At 44.1% G+C, this 15,301-nt stretch overlaps 1 protein-coding gene across 6 annotated transcripts in view; it reads right to left on the reverse strand.

Annotated features, from left to right (window-relative positions):
• Positions 1–15,301, reverse strand: part of LOC132397969 (collagen alpha-6(IV) chain-like) — a 405,602-nt gene that overhangs the window by 150,640 nt on the left and 239,661 nt on the right. For all 6 annotated transcript variants that reach the window (XM_059976821.1, XM_059976818.1, XM_059976820.1 and 3 more), the window contains 2 exons: positions 6,726–6,860; positions 3,438–3,482 (listed from right to left, as the gene is read on the reverse strand). In XM_059976821.1, the coding sequence (XP_059832804.1) occupies positions 3,438–3,482; positions 6,726–6,860 (180 nt within the window). The remainder of the gene's footprint in view (positions 1–3,437; positions 3,483–6,725; positions 6,861–15,301) is intronic.

A 15,301-nucleotide genomic window follows, 5' to 3' on the forward strand; every position in this document is an offset into this window, starting at 1 on the left:
TATTTGTCACAAGTGCCTTGAAACATCGAAGCATACAGTGAAATGTATGCCTGTGGTGAACTAAATGTGGTGAACTACGTGTGCCTGTCTGGACACGCCCCTGCTGACTGCTCCTGTGGCTCCTCCCACAGGCCCCTGTATAAAGGCGATCTGAGGCCTATGCTCGGCCTCAGTCTCCAGGACGTAGTATGATGGTCACTCACTTCTGGTTCCTTCTTCAGTCAATAAAAGCCAATATCTCGCCTTACGTCTCAGTTTGAGTTATTGATGGTGCATCAATGCTTGTGTTGGCAATGTGCTGGGGGCAGACTGCAAGGGTCGCTATTCTTCCAGCACCAACATAGCATATGCCCACAACTTACTAACCCATTCTTTGGACCAGGGGAGGAAACTAGGGCAACAGAGGAAACCTACATGGTAACCGGGGGAGTGTACAGATTCTTTACAGACAGTGACGGGAATCGAAACCAAAATGGTGATGGCTGACGCTGCAGAGCTACGCAATGCCACCCCCACTACGCAAGGAGGACAGTGAGATTAATGGGATAGATCGAGTGAAGAGCTGGCATAGACGCAATGGACTGTATGGACCCCTCATGTACTGTATAATTCTATGACTCTACAACTATGGGAGATAATTTTGGGAGGAAAATGGAATGTCACTTAAGTGTTGAATGTAACTAAGACGGGAATGGGAACAAATGTATCTGTTGATCAAGGAGGTCTCAAACAGAGTCGGTGCAAAGCATTGCTAAGGCGAGAAGATATACCGTTGTCACCGTGGTAATGTCAGAGACATGGGCAGTGCCGTAGTGTAGAGCGGCACAGTGACAGCTTTACAACACCAGCCATCTCTGATTGGGGTTCGATTCCCTCTGCTGACGGAGAGGAATATGTACATCCTACACGTTTCCTCTGGGTACTCTGGTTTCCCCCCCCCCCCCCCGTATTCCAAAGGTGTATGGTTAGGGTTAGGGTGAGTATGTTGTGGATGTGGTGCCATTTGTAGGCTGCCCCCAGCACATTCTCAGACTGTGTTGGCCATTGACACAAACGATGCATTTCGCTGTATTTTTCAAAGTACGAGCGACAAATAAAGATCTTAATCTGTATCTTTAATGAAATGGTCTCAGCTGCAATGTCCCATATAACAACAATAACTGGATCAATGGGGCAATTTACACATTCCTCCTCTAACCTGCTACACTGAATCACACCAGGACTGGGGCTGTAGTGGACAGTAAGGAAGGCTATTGTGGCTTACAGAGGGATCTGGATTAGCTGGAAAATTGGCTGAAAAATGGCAGATGGAACTTAATGCAGATCAGTGTGACATGTTCCATTTAGGTGGGACCAACCGGGTAGGTCTTACACAATGAACGGGCAGGGCACTGCGGAGTGTGGTGGAACAAAGGGACCAGGGAATACAGGTCCATAGTTCATTGAAAGTGGTGTCACAGGTAGTTAGGGTCATAAAGAGAACTTTTGGCACATTAGTCTTCATAAATCAAAGTATTAAGTACAAGAGATACGAATATATATTTAAGTTGTATAAGATGTTGGTGAGGCTTAATTTGGAGTATTGTGTGCAGTTTTGGTCACCTACCTACAGGAAAGATGCAAGTATAAAGTTGAAAGATTACAGAGAAAATTTACAAGGACCTGAGTTGTAGGAAAAGATTGAATAGTTAGAACTTTATTCCTCAGAACGTAAAAGATTGAGAGGAGATTTGATAGAGATATACAAAATTATGAGGGGTATAGACAGGGTAAATACAAGCAAGCTCTTCCACTGAGGTTGGGTGGGACTACAACCATGGGTCATGGGTTAAGGGTGAAAGGTAAAAAGTTTAAGGGGAACATGATGGGAAACTTCTTCACTCAGAGGGTCGTGAGAGTGTGGAATGAGCTGCCAGATCAATCGGTACACGCAAGCTCGATTTCAATGTTTAAGTGAGGTTTGGATAAGTACGTGGATGGTAGGAGTGTGGTGGGCTATGGTCCCAGTTTAGGTCGCTGGGATTAGGCAGTTCAAATGTTTTTGGGATGAACTATATGCGCCAAAAGGCCTATGTCTGTGCTGCTCTGTGGCTCTGACTCTAACCCATGCACTCATTTTCTTTCACATCCGAGAAAACTAATCTGCTTTACTGAACTTCACCATGAAAAGCAGCAACTCAGATTTGATAAGCCTTTATTTTCTCTCTTCCATGATTAGCAGATTTAAGCATTTTCTTGCCTTTTCTAATTCCATTTCCGGTGCTTCCTGTTAATAGTGAATAATTCATTATTTTTTAATATGCTCCCAGCAAGGTTTTTTTTAATTTTCATTTTTAACACTGTTAGTGTCATCTGATAAAGTTTCCACTGTACAGCACGAATCACTCAATCACATTCCCTCCTCCAGTTGGACTCCTCTTCCTCACTCCCTGCCTCCATGTCCCTCTTCATTCCACCTACCCAGGAGTTTGCCGAGTGTTTAGCTCCCCGTTGGGGTGTTAGGCGACATCAGGTTCTCTTTTCATTTCACAGTTGCTCTCTTCTCCGCAGTGTGTCCTTAGTATTTGGGATTATTTCGCTCCTGCAATTTACCCTGAATTCCAGCAGAGGGCAACGCTCTGCGATTGTATTTGCAATGCAGATTCAGATAAACGAGAGGATTTTAACAGCGAGGATAGGGAGCCACCAGCTGGACTACAGAGTTCAAGCAACTGCACAACAAAAAGAGGTAAAAGTCACCCAGCAGGACAGGTAGCATCTACGGAGAGGAGGAAAGAACTGACATTTCGGGCCAAGAAACTTCATCGGGACTGGAAAGGAAGGGGGAAGAAGCTCAAATAAGCCTCCAACCTGTCAGTGTCAACATCAATTTCTCTATCTCTGGGTAATTTCTCCCCCCCTCCCTTCTCTCCCCATTCAGCCTACTCTCTCTCTTCATCTGCCTATCACTTCCCTCTAGGTGCCGTTCCTGCTTCCCTTTTTTCCGTCGTCCACTCTCCCATTCAAGCAGATTCTTTCTTATCCATCTCTTTGCCTTTTCAACCTATCACCTCTTAGCTTCTCACTTCAATTCCTCTCCCCCACCTTTCCCCTCATCTGGCTTCACCAACACCTTCTACCCTCTCCCTCTCTAACCTCCTTATTCTGGCTTCTTCCCCCTTCTTTTCCAGTCCTGCTGAAGGGTCTCAGCCCAAAGCATTGACTCTTCATTCCTCTCCATAGATGCTACCTGACCCGCTGATCTCTTTCAGCATTTTGTGTGTGTTGCTCTGGGTTTCCAGCATTTCCAGAATCTCTTGTGTTTATGAATATCAATCTGAGATCCAGCATGAGGATGAAGGGTTAAACATCCTCTAGCAATGCTGTAAGATATCATGATTTACATAGAATTACTTTGGCAACAAGTGATCCTCATAAACAGGAACACAAATACTTACTGGGATCCCATTTGTCCCAACAAATCCTGGCACACCGATTGGACCCTGTAATAAGAGAGAGAAAAAAACATTTCTGCATTGAGAGTGAAACCAGTGAGTTATGTCAAGTTATAATTAAAACAAATAATGTTCACTTAACTGGAAATTGTAAAGTCAGCCTGCAGGTTTATAGGAACATTGTGAGAATGTTTTAAACACACATCAGTGTCACAGGAGAGACAGTAGCAGGCAGTAGAAGGGAACAAAACAGAATATCGTTATTAAGGCAACATTATTTATTTATGTTTAAATTTAGCGATACAGCAAGGAACAGGCCCTTCTAGCCCAGCGTGCTGTGAACCCAGCAACCTGTCTATTTAACACTGGCCTAATCGCAGGACAATTTAGAATGACCAAGTTAACTGACTAACCGGTACGCCTTTGGACTGTGGGAGGAAACCGAGGCACTCGGAGGAAACCTATATGCTCACCGGGAGGACATACAAACTTCTTACAGAGGATGCTGGAACTGAACCCCCAATTCTGATGCCCTGAGCTGCAATAGTGTTGTGCTAACCACTGTGGTACTGTGACACCCTCATTATTACCATCTAAGAATAAAGGGACATAAATGTTCAACCTTTTACTTATAATATTCAAAATTTAATATATACACACACTGTGTATTTCAAGACTGGGTGTGTGTCTTTCTCTGCCACCTATTCCACACCCCTTCAGTGGTACTCCACCCATGCCTTTCCCAACATCCTTTGCTCCTGCCAGATTTACAATCTTGCTCTCTGCTCCACTGCGTAAAAGTCTTAGGCATGCTTGGTATATATATATATACCTTTAATTTTTTGCAAAATTATATATAAAAATAATAGGGTGAAAATCTGATGGCAATATATTTTAAAATACCAATCCTAGGATGTAGGCTTTTAAATGCAGATAATTGTGCACAATCCACTAACCAATTATATTTGCTTGTGAGTATTTGAACTGGCTCATGAGCAAATATGATTGGTCAGTGAACTTTAGGGCATTTGGGTAACGGGGCATAAATACGGCTTAGTCAAATATGGGCAGCAAATGGGCATATTTGTAAATAATCGCTAAACACCAGAGGTTGACAATGATTATATCGGAGGAGGAAATCCCAAATTAACCGAACTGCGAACTTCAAGATATGAACAAGATTCAAAGTGAAGCTAAATTAATTCTGGTACAGGACACTGCAAGATCACAGATTGTTCACGGCTTGTAATCTGACCTACATATAATCCAGAAGGAACACCCCTAAAGTATCCAACAGATATAGAAAAAGGATCTAGTGCTTTCCCGGCGTATGTGACGAATTAACTTTTTCTAGGCTTCCAGCCAGGTACAGGTATCAGTTTTACCCAAAGTTTTGATGTCAAACTCTGTCATCTTCCTCAGGTATGATGGCTGGCCATGTATAGTCCGGTAGTATATGTACTCAACTCCCGCCGTCCGTCCCTCCTGATTGATTAGTCCTCATCTAATCAGGTTTCCGTTGTTCCGTCTGGGCAATGTATGCTGCTCCACATTCACAGGGAATGTGCCAGTCATCCCAGGTCATCTTCTACCTGCATAAGCTGTGATCTGAGCTTCCTTACGAGCTTGTGGATAGTACTGATCCGGTATTTCTTCAGGATCCTGCCAATCCTTCCAGAAACCGTGGAAACTTAGGGGAGAGGGGCAGTAGTGACAGGTTCCTCCTCAATGCTATGTTTCCTGGGCTTTCCATCAACCCTCTTAAGGGCTCGATTGATTTCCTTCACCTTGTAGCCATTCTCTAGGAACGTTGTGTGTAGTCATCTTATTTCCTCGTGGAGATTCTCCGGGTCTGAAATAGTTTTCACATGTTTAATCAAAGTAGAAAGAACCGCACTATGTTGGGAGGTGTGATGGTGGCTGTTATTCTTGAGGTATAATTTTGTGTGAGTGGGTTTCCGATAGATGCCATGTCCAAAGCAACCATCTAGTTTTAGTCATATTAGAATGTCCAGGAAAGGGAGGCAACCGTTCTTCTCCATCTCCAACATAAATTGAATATTTGGGTATAAACTGTTCAGATGGTCGTGGAACCGTTGGAGCGCCTGGAGTCCATGAGGCCTCACTACGAAGGTGTCATCAACGTATCTGAAGAAATATTTGGGGTGCAAGGGTGATGAACTCAGAGCCCCCTCCTCAAAGACCTCCATGTAGAAATTAACAAAAGTTGGCCTCAAGGGTGATTCCATGGCCACTCCCACTGTTTGCTCATAGTTGTTTCCCTTACAGAGGAAGTATGTTGATGTAAGGGTGTGTTCCAAAGGGTCAGTGGCATCCTTATCAAACCCCGACCACAGGGGGACCAAGCTGAACTTAATGGAAGCTCTCATGAACAGGGACACCATGTTGAATTCATGATGTGATGCTCAACAGCCCCCAACAAAGCTTTGGTTGTAAAACGTTTACAGGATTCCCTGTGAATGCGGAGCAGTATATATCAGCCCAACTGCTCATTCACCCAACAGAAGCATCCAATATTTGGCCAGCTGGACATTTGAACAAAAGAGGTTTAGGAATGTGAATGCAAGCCATCAAAGAACTCGAGCTATTTTTTCAGGCAGAAAGACAAGCGGCTGTTTTTTTCCCCCAACCCCAGTCTGTAGTTTTATAGAGCAACAAACAACCTGCTGGAGGAACTCAGCAGGTCGAGCAGCACCTGTAGAGGGAAAGGGATTTTCAACGATTTGGGTTGAAACCTTGCATCCAGACTCAGGACTGTCAACAATTCCTCTCCTCACTACACAGATGCTGCTCCACCTAATGAGTTCCTCCAGCAGCTTGCAATCTGCTCCTGATTTTAGCATCTTAAGTCTCTTGTGACTCCCGGTCAGCTGACTGGTTTTGAACAACAATATAACCTGCATGGAGGTATTAATTCCACCTCAGTCACTTTCATTCCATCGTTTCGGACGGAGCTGAATTTTCCAGGTGAACATACATTCAAGACAAGAAACTAAGGAAGAATTCCTGACCGTCTTTTCCCTGGAGCCAAAACTGAGTGACTTGATATATATTTGTTGCTTTTGTTTTTCACATAATGGATATCAGGAAATATTTCAGGAACAGGGAAGCTGATGGGAAGTTCAAATAGCAGGAAAGCTGGTCTGATGCTGGGATAACGGAATCACCAACAGGAAGGGGCAAAGACCGAGATTTCACTGATGGTGTCAACCTGTGACATATTGCACTCACAGACACCTGAATGAACAACAATAGCTACTTCTTACCCACCTTTTCTCCTTTCATTCCGCTAGTGCCTGGCGGACCATGGTTCCCCTTCTCACCCTTCGGTCCAGTTATCCCCTCTGGTCCGGGAAACCCTGGTGGCCCACTGCGTCCCTGTGGCCCGAGCGGTCCTGGTGGGCCCTAAGTTTAAAAAAACATTAGGAGGAAATTAATCGAAAAATGAAAGAACACTGCATTTTACATGACGATGTAATGACGGGCTCTTTTGATATTCTCTTCTCCTTCCTGACATCATCTTATCAACTAAGATCCCTGTTGTTATCTCCAATAAGCATTCATTCTTGAGTGAGCCTTGTGCAGAGAAAATATTTGGCTGTGTGGAGCATTAAGACCATTGCTGTTTCTATATTGAAGATCTACGGATGGAAAGGGTTTATCATTGGCACCCAATATGGAAGGAGCTTGTACGGTCTCCCAGAGTCCCGGAGTATACCAATGTTTCCTCCAGGTGCTCTATTTATCTACCACATTCCAAGAAGACGTACAGGTTAGGGTAGGTGAGTTGTGGGTATGCTATGCTCCCTGCTTTCTGCAGGGATCACTCTCTCCATGACTCCATTGTCCATTTGTCCATCTCCACTGATCACTCTCCTGCCACTTAATCCTGCAATTCTACACGTCCTCTGCCTCCTCACTTCCTCTCTTACCACCATCCACAGCTCCAAACAGACCTTGCAGGTGAAGCAACACTTCACTTGCTAGTCTGCTGGAGTCATCTACTGTGTCTGGAGCTTCTAGTGCAGCCTCCTCTGCGTTGGTAAGACCTGATATCGATTGGGGGGCTGTTTTGTCGAACACTTTCACTCTGTCCACAGCAGACAGGATTTCCCAGTGGCCAACCATTTTAATTCCACCTCCCATTCCCATTCTGACATGTCAGTCCATGGCCTCCACTACTGCCACAACGAAGGAATTCTCAGGTTGGAGGAGGAGCAACACCACGTTTTCCATCTGGGTAGCCTCCAACCTGGCGACAGGAAACATCAGTTTCTTGAGCCTCCAGTAATCTCTCTCCCCTTTCACCATCTCTGTTTTTCCACTCTCCATTCTGGCTCCCATCTGATCCCTTCTCTTCTCAATTGCCCATCATCGCTCTGTGATGCCCCTCCTGTCCTATCAGATTCCTTCTTTTTCAGCCATAAGACCATAAGACATAGGAGCAGAATTAGGCCATTCAGTCCAACGAGTCTGTTCCGCCATTCCATCATGGCTGATCCCGGATCCCACCCAATCCCATACACTTGCCTTCTCACCATATCCTTTGATGGCCTGACTGATCAGGAAACTAATCCTGTAGACGCCTGCATTTGCCCTTTCTTTTTTCCACCCATCACGTCCAAGTTTCTCGTTTCATCTACCCTCCCCCACATACCTACCTTCCCCTTCTTTCACCTATCCGCTGCCAGCTTGTACTTCGTCTCCTCCCTCCATCCTCTTATTCTGGTTTCTTCCCCCTTCCTTTCCAGTCCCGATGAATGATCCTGATCCAAAATATCAACTGTGTATTCCTTTCCATTGAGCTGCTGATTTCCTTCCAGCATTTTATGTGTGTACTTTGGACTTCCAGCATCTGCAAAATCTCTTGCGTTTGTGATTTCTGTGAGAAACTCCCTCAGCCACTGAGAAGAGGGCCTACATTTCTCCGAGCTAGAAATAAGGAGACCCTTGCATGATTACAACCCTCCATATAGGGCTGAGTTGATTGTCACGTTGATATGGTAACTGAGGACAACAGCAGAGAGGAAAATTATCTGGCCACTTGTGTTTGGTGCTGAGAGTTGAAAGTTAAGAGTTGAGAAGCAATCAATTGACCTCTCACTAAAAGTCAAAGTTCAAAGTAAATTTATTATTAAAGTACATATATTTCACCAAATACAACTTTGAGGTTATTTTCTGTGGGCATACTTAATAAATCCACAATAGAATGGAATCATCATAGAATAATAACCATAACAAAATCAATGAAAGACCACACCAACTTCAGCATTCAACCAAGGACACAAACTCCACAAACACAAAAAGAAAGAAATAATAATAAATAAATGAGCAATACATATCACAAAGAGTCCTTGGAAGTGACTCCAAAAGAGTCTAAAAGTTTGCAATGTAGTCCCTCCCTAGTGTCCTATGGACCCAAAATATGTATTCAAATCCTGGAACGTGACTTGAATTCATAACCCTCTGATTTAGAGGCTACACTGCAGATATGATCTCCAAAATACAATCAAGAAATGGAGTCGTAATCTACAAATATAAATCTTAATGAAACACATAAATAATATGATTCACAGGAACTGGTTACACTGAGGAAACATCGTGTGTCATCATAGTTGAAAGTTCAGAGTAAATTTATTATCGATGTATGTAATCCTTCCTTGAGATTCTTTTTCTTGCAGGCATTTACAGGATAAATAAAGAAATATGACAGAGTTTATGAAAAACAGATGTAGACTAACAAATAAAGTGCAGAAGAAGACAAATACTGAGAACATGAGTTGTAAAAAATCCTTGAAAGTGAGCCTGTAGGTTATAGAACTAGCGCAGGGTAGTGCTGATTGAAGTTATGCAGGTAAATTCAAGAGGCTGATAGTTGTAGGGTAATAACTGCTCTGTATCCTGATGGTGTGAGTCCTAAATCTCCTGCACTGCAAAAACACCAGGGAGCAGAGAGCATGGTCTGGATGGTGGAGGTCCTTGATGATGGATGCTGCTTTCCTGTGGCATTACTTTATGTAAGTATGCTCAATGGTGGAGAAGGCTTTGCCTGTGATGGACTTATGTATGTACGTTACATAAATAACCGAAGTAAGATTCCTTCTGTGTTTGAAAAACATCAGAAATATCTTTGCTGGGTGCATTAAGCTGCAGTAACGGGATGGGTGAGTTCCGTGGCTGTGCAGGGTGCTGGAAGGGTGTATTGTCTAAAGAGGCCACCTGAAGGACATTGGGGCTAAGGATTACGTTAACGACACTACAAATACATAGACCTGGCAACAGCACAAATGTAGAGAGAGGACAGCAATGGGCATATGAAGAAAACCGTTTCTTCCATTTTGTATATATTGTTTTTGAATAAAATTTCTATCAGGGGTTCCCAACCTGGGGTCTACGGCCCCTGTGGTTAGAGACCCATGGCATGAAGACGGTTTGGGAACCCTTGTTTATGGTATTTCTCTGAGCAAGCTTGCTAACAGCTGAAGCTTTGTGTGCTGAGTATTTTCACCCACTAGAGGGCAGTCTGGAGCTATTTCTGTCATGAACAAACTGGTGACAGGCCCAGAAACACCAGAACTATAAACCATTTCAGGTGAACCAATCTCCAGGGCATTGTGGGATTTGTAGAAGAGTCCACTGGACTAAAAAAATGATTGCTGTCATTGGTAATGCCACACAATTATAAATAATGCTGCTGTGCATGTCACACAGGAGAGACTGTAGATGCTGGGAAACTGAAGCAGCACACACACGCACACACACATAATGTTGGTGGAGCTCAGCGGGTCAGGAGACATTTATGGAGGGAAATGAACAGTTGACGTTTTAGGCTGAGACCCTTCATCAGCACTGGAAAGGAAAGAACAGAAGCCAGAAGACCTTTACTCCTATACTCCGTCTCTACCTTTTGCGAAGGCTGAGGAAAGTCCATCTCCCACCCCCCCCCCCACCCTCATCACATTTTACAGGGGTTGTATTGAGAGCATCCTGAGCAACTGCATCACTGCCTGGTTTAGAAATTGCACCATCTCAGATCGCAAGACCCTGCAGCGGATCGTGAGGTCAGCTGAGAAGATCATCGGGGTCTCTCTTCCTGCCATCACAGACACTTACACTACACGCTGCATCCGCAACGCAAACAGCATTGTGAAGGACCCCAAGCACCCCTCACACAAACTCTTCTCCCTCCTGCCATCTGGAAAAAGGCACCGAAGCACTTGGGCTCTCACGACCAGATTATGTAACAGTTTCTTCCCCCAAGCTATCAGACTCCTCAATACCCGAAGCCTGGACTGACACCTTGCCCTATTGTCCTGTTTATTATTTATTGTAATGCCTGCACTGTTTTTGTGCACTTTATGCAGTCCAGTGTAGGTTTGTAGTCTAGTATAGCTTTGTCTGTGTTGTTTTTTTTATGTAGTTCAGTCGAGTTTTTTGTACTGTGTCATGTAACACCATGGTCCTGAAAAACGTTTTCTCATTTTTACTATGCACTGTACCAGCAGTTATGGTCGAAATGACAATAAAAGTTGACTTGACTTGACTTTCTGCACTCTGCTCTCTTTCTTTCAAGCCCTAATGATGAGTCTCATCCAGACACGTCAACTGCTCATTTCCTTCCATAGATGGACGCCTCCTGACCTGCCACGTTCCTCCAGTGTTTGGCGTGCACGGCTGTGTACTTTGCCACTGTTGATATTGTGCCTGAAGTTCCTGCACAAGCAATCCAACTTTTCCACACTGAAAGGAAATCGAAAAAGCTGCGGATGCTGGGACTCTGCAATAAAACAGAAAATGCTGGAAATGCTCAGCAGGTCGGGCAGCGTCTATGAGAAGAAGAGCAGAGTTACTGTTTCAGCTCAGGTACTGCCCAACCTGAGTGTTTCCAGCTATTTCTATTTTAACCCCTGCACTGCTAAACCTGTGGCAGATGGGAATATAATGGTCATTCAGTCTGCAGCGGTTAGCAATGTATTCCATGTCAGAGTAGTAACAGTGCCCTTTTACGGCAATAATCAGATCCTGGGGATGTCTGAAAGTACTGTAGCATCAGCTGTGGGTTGGTTGGCTGTACTCTAAAATAGGAGATTGTGGGTTTATGTCCCACTGCAGAGACTCTAGCACCAAAACTTTGGCTAACACTCTGGTAGGCTATAGTACTATCAAACTGTTATCTTAAATGTAGTAATGGCTCTCCTAAAGTAGTAGAGAATGAAATCAAACCATTAAGTGGTATGCTTGTTCACAGATGCTCTTTACTGAAATTAAACTCTGAGGAAGCTAGCCTCAATGTATTAGCCATTTCTAACACACAGACAAAAGTCTCATTCATTATATTGGTGTGATTTGCTAATCATTTCTGATTATTTATTTCAACTTTTACTAGATTTCTTAGCTATTATTTTGAATTACTTTTTAAATGACTTCAAATAATTTAAATTGATTTAAACTGCTTGTAAATATTTGACCACCAGGGACATTTAAAAACAATGAACTGTTTTTGCAGCACTTCCTAAGGCAGCACTTGGGACAGGGCTTCAGGTCCTATTATCTACAGCACAGTCACATAGAATCATAGAAAAGTATGGCACAGAAACAGGCCCTTTGGCCCATTTAAACCAGCCGAACCATTTAAACTGCCGCTCATATCGACCTGCGCCAGGACCATAGCCCTCCATAACTCTACCATTGATGTACCTATCCAAACTTCTATTAAACATTGAAATCAAGCTTGCATGCACCACTTGTGTCGGCAGCTCATTCCGCACTCTCACGATATATTATGTTGCTTCGCTGTTGCTGGATCTACATCCTTTTGTGAGTACCTTCACCCAAAGGAGTGCAGCAGTTCCAAGGGCAACACATACAAAATGCTGGAGGAACTCAGCGGGTTTGGCAGCATCTATGGAAATGAATAGATAGTCAGTTCTTTTGTTTCAGATTCCAAGGGGATGCCTCACCACCGCTTTCCCAAGGGCCAAGAGGAGTGATCAATATATTCTGGCCTTATCAGTGCTGGAGGAACTCGACAGGCCAGGCAGCATCTCTGAAGGGGAATAAACAATCAACGTTTTAGGTCAAAACCCTTCATCAGATCCGGTGAAGGAGAGGGAGAATGAAGTAAGAAGCTGGGAGCTGATAGGTGAAGGGCTGAAGAAGAAGGAATTTTGCAGGAGAGGGAAGTAACTGGCCTATCAGTAACACCTAGATCCCAAAATGCTGTGAAAAATGAAGTTCCTCACAATAGCTCATAACCAGGACAGTAGTTAATTCCTCTGTTCTCCCTTTGTACATCCCCCGATCACTGTGAGTTGTGAAATTTTATCTCCAGCATACATCGATGCCTTGACATTACTTTGTTGCAGTACATTTTCCTTCAGGTATAAATAATCTTCCAGGCTTTCATGGAAGATAAAAAAATCGAATTAAACAGGACATGCTGTAAATATTAAATAAAAACACAAAAACTGAGAATACTCCTCAGATCAGGCAGCACCTGTGGATGAAGAAAGAGTGAATATTTAAACCCAATGATTCTCCATTGGAACTGAGCTGTTAGCTCTGTTTCTTCACCCACAGATGCTGCCTGACTTGCCGAGTGTTTCCAGCATTTTCGGTCTAGTCTTTCAAGATGAGACCATAAGACGCAGGAGCACAATCTAGCCCATCGAGTCTGCTCCGCCATTCCATCGTGGCTGATTCATTATCCCTCCCGACGCCATTCCCCAGCCATCACCCCGTAACCTTTGATGCCTTGACTAACCGAGAATGCATCAGCCTCTGCTTTCAATATACTCAGTGACTTGGCCTCCACAGATTCGCTACCCACAGGAAGAAGAAATTCCTCATCATCTCTGTTTTGAATGCTTCTGCTCTTTCCAGGAATTGTAGATTGTTGAGATATTCTTACATTATATTGTAGAGCTTTATATAGCAATTACCTAGTCTTCCCTTCAAACTATTAAGCCCTAAAACTACAAGTGTAACATTAAAATTATTATGAACTTTCAGGATATGAGCATGATACAAGGTGCCACTAGGGAAGGATCATTGACCCCGATTGACCTGGCACTCTGATTTTGTTTTGAGCTGGCATCAGTTCTGTTGAGCTAATGCAGTGATTCTGGATTCTCTCTATCAGTCTGTTTATTTGAAGTCTCTAAAATAAGCCCTTCTAAATAAAAGCAACACCATTCAATCATCATCCATAGCAAAGAAAATACGTTCTGTGTCAGGAGTAACCAATCCGATCGAAATGCCAGTGTGCTCTATTTAAATCTGACCCAGAGAAATGAGTTCATTTGCCCTTCAACCAATAGGGCATGAAACGAAATCAGTTGGGGACGACACTGTAGCAGAGTGGTTAAAGCAATCGTTTTGTAACGCCAGCGATCACCAATCAGGGCTGAAATCCCGGCACTGCCTGTAAGGAGCTTGTACGTTCTCCCCATGGCTGCGTGGGTCTCCTCCGGGTGCTCCACATTCCAAAGATGCACAAGTTCGGATTAGTAAGGTGCTAGAATGCATCGTTGGCTCCGGAAGTGTGGTGACCATTGCCAACTGCTCTACTACACCCCCGAGGGAACTGAGACGTTACTGTATGCTTCGATGTTTCGATGTGTATGTGACGAATGAAGCTAATCTTAAGGTTAGCACGGTCGTGTCACTGCTGGCAAAGCTCTACTGCAACACCAGCAAGCCGGGTGTAATTCCACCGCTGTCTGTAAGCCGTTTGTACAGTCTCCCTGTCAGCCTGTGGATTTCCCATGGGTGCTCCGCTTTCCTCCCACTTTTCAAAGATATATGGGTTAGTAGGTCAATGAGGCCACACTTAGGTTAGAGGAACAACACCTTATAGACAATAGACAATAGGTGCAGAAGTAGACCATTCGGCCCCTCGAGTCTGCACCGCCATTCTGAGATCATGGCTGATCATTCACTATCAATACCCAGTCCCTGCCTTGTCCCCATATCCCTTGATTCCCCTATCCATCAGATATCTATCCAGCTCTTTCTTGAAAGCATCCAGAGAATTGGCCTCCACCGTCTTCCGAGGCAGTGCATTCCACACCTCCACAACTCTCTGGGAGAAGAAGCTCTTCCTCAACTCTGTTTTAAATAACTGACCTCTTATTCTCAATCCATGCCCTCTGGTACTGGACTCTCCCAACATCTGGAACATATTTCCTGCCTCAATCCTATCAAATCCTTTAATTATCTTAAACGTTTCAATCAGATCTTATGTTCTGTTTGGGTAGCCTCCAACCTGATGGCATGAACAGCAATTTCTCAAACTTACGGTAATGCCCCCCAACACCCCACCCCTTCTTCTCCATTTCCCATTCCCTTTTCCCTCTCTCACCTCTTCACCATTCCCCAGTTCTTTACTTCATCCCTCCCTCTCCAGGTTTCACCTGTCACCTGGTGGTTCTCTCTCCCCTCTCCCCAACTTTTAAATCTACTCCTCAGCATTTTTCTCCAGCCCCTGCCAAAGGGTGTCGGCCCGAAATGTCGACTGTACTTTTTCCACAGATGCTGCCTGGCCTGCTGAGTTCCTCCAGCATTTTGTGTATGTTGCTCGGATTTCCAGTGTCTGCAGATTTTCTCTTGTTTGAGGTCAATCGTTCACATGATATCATGGGGGGGGGGGGGCAGGCTCGTAACTGTGTTCTATCTCCAAATATATAGAAATAAATGAAAATTTCAACAGAGAAGTCTGAAGCAGAAGTTCTACTGAGAGCACTTTCACTCCACCTTATGATATCTCTGCTCACAACCCTACTGGAGATTTCAGAGATGATGCAGAAGAGATTTAGTGAAATGGTGCCTGGATTAGAGGACATGTG

Source organism: Hypanus sabinus, chromosome 8 (assembly GCF_030144855.1).
Source record: "Hypanus sabinus isolate sHypSab1 chromosome 8, sHypSab1.hap1, whole genome shotgun sequence".
In the NCBI taxonomy this organism is placed as follows: Eukaryota; Metazoa; Chordata; class Chondrichthyes; order Myliobatiformes; family Dasyatidae; genus Hypanus; species Hypanus sabinus.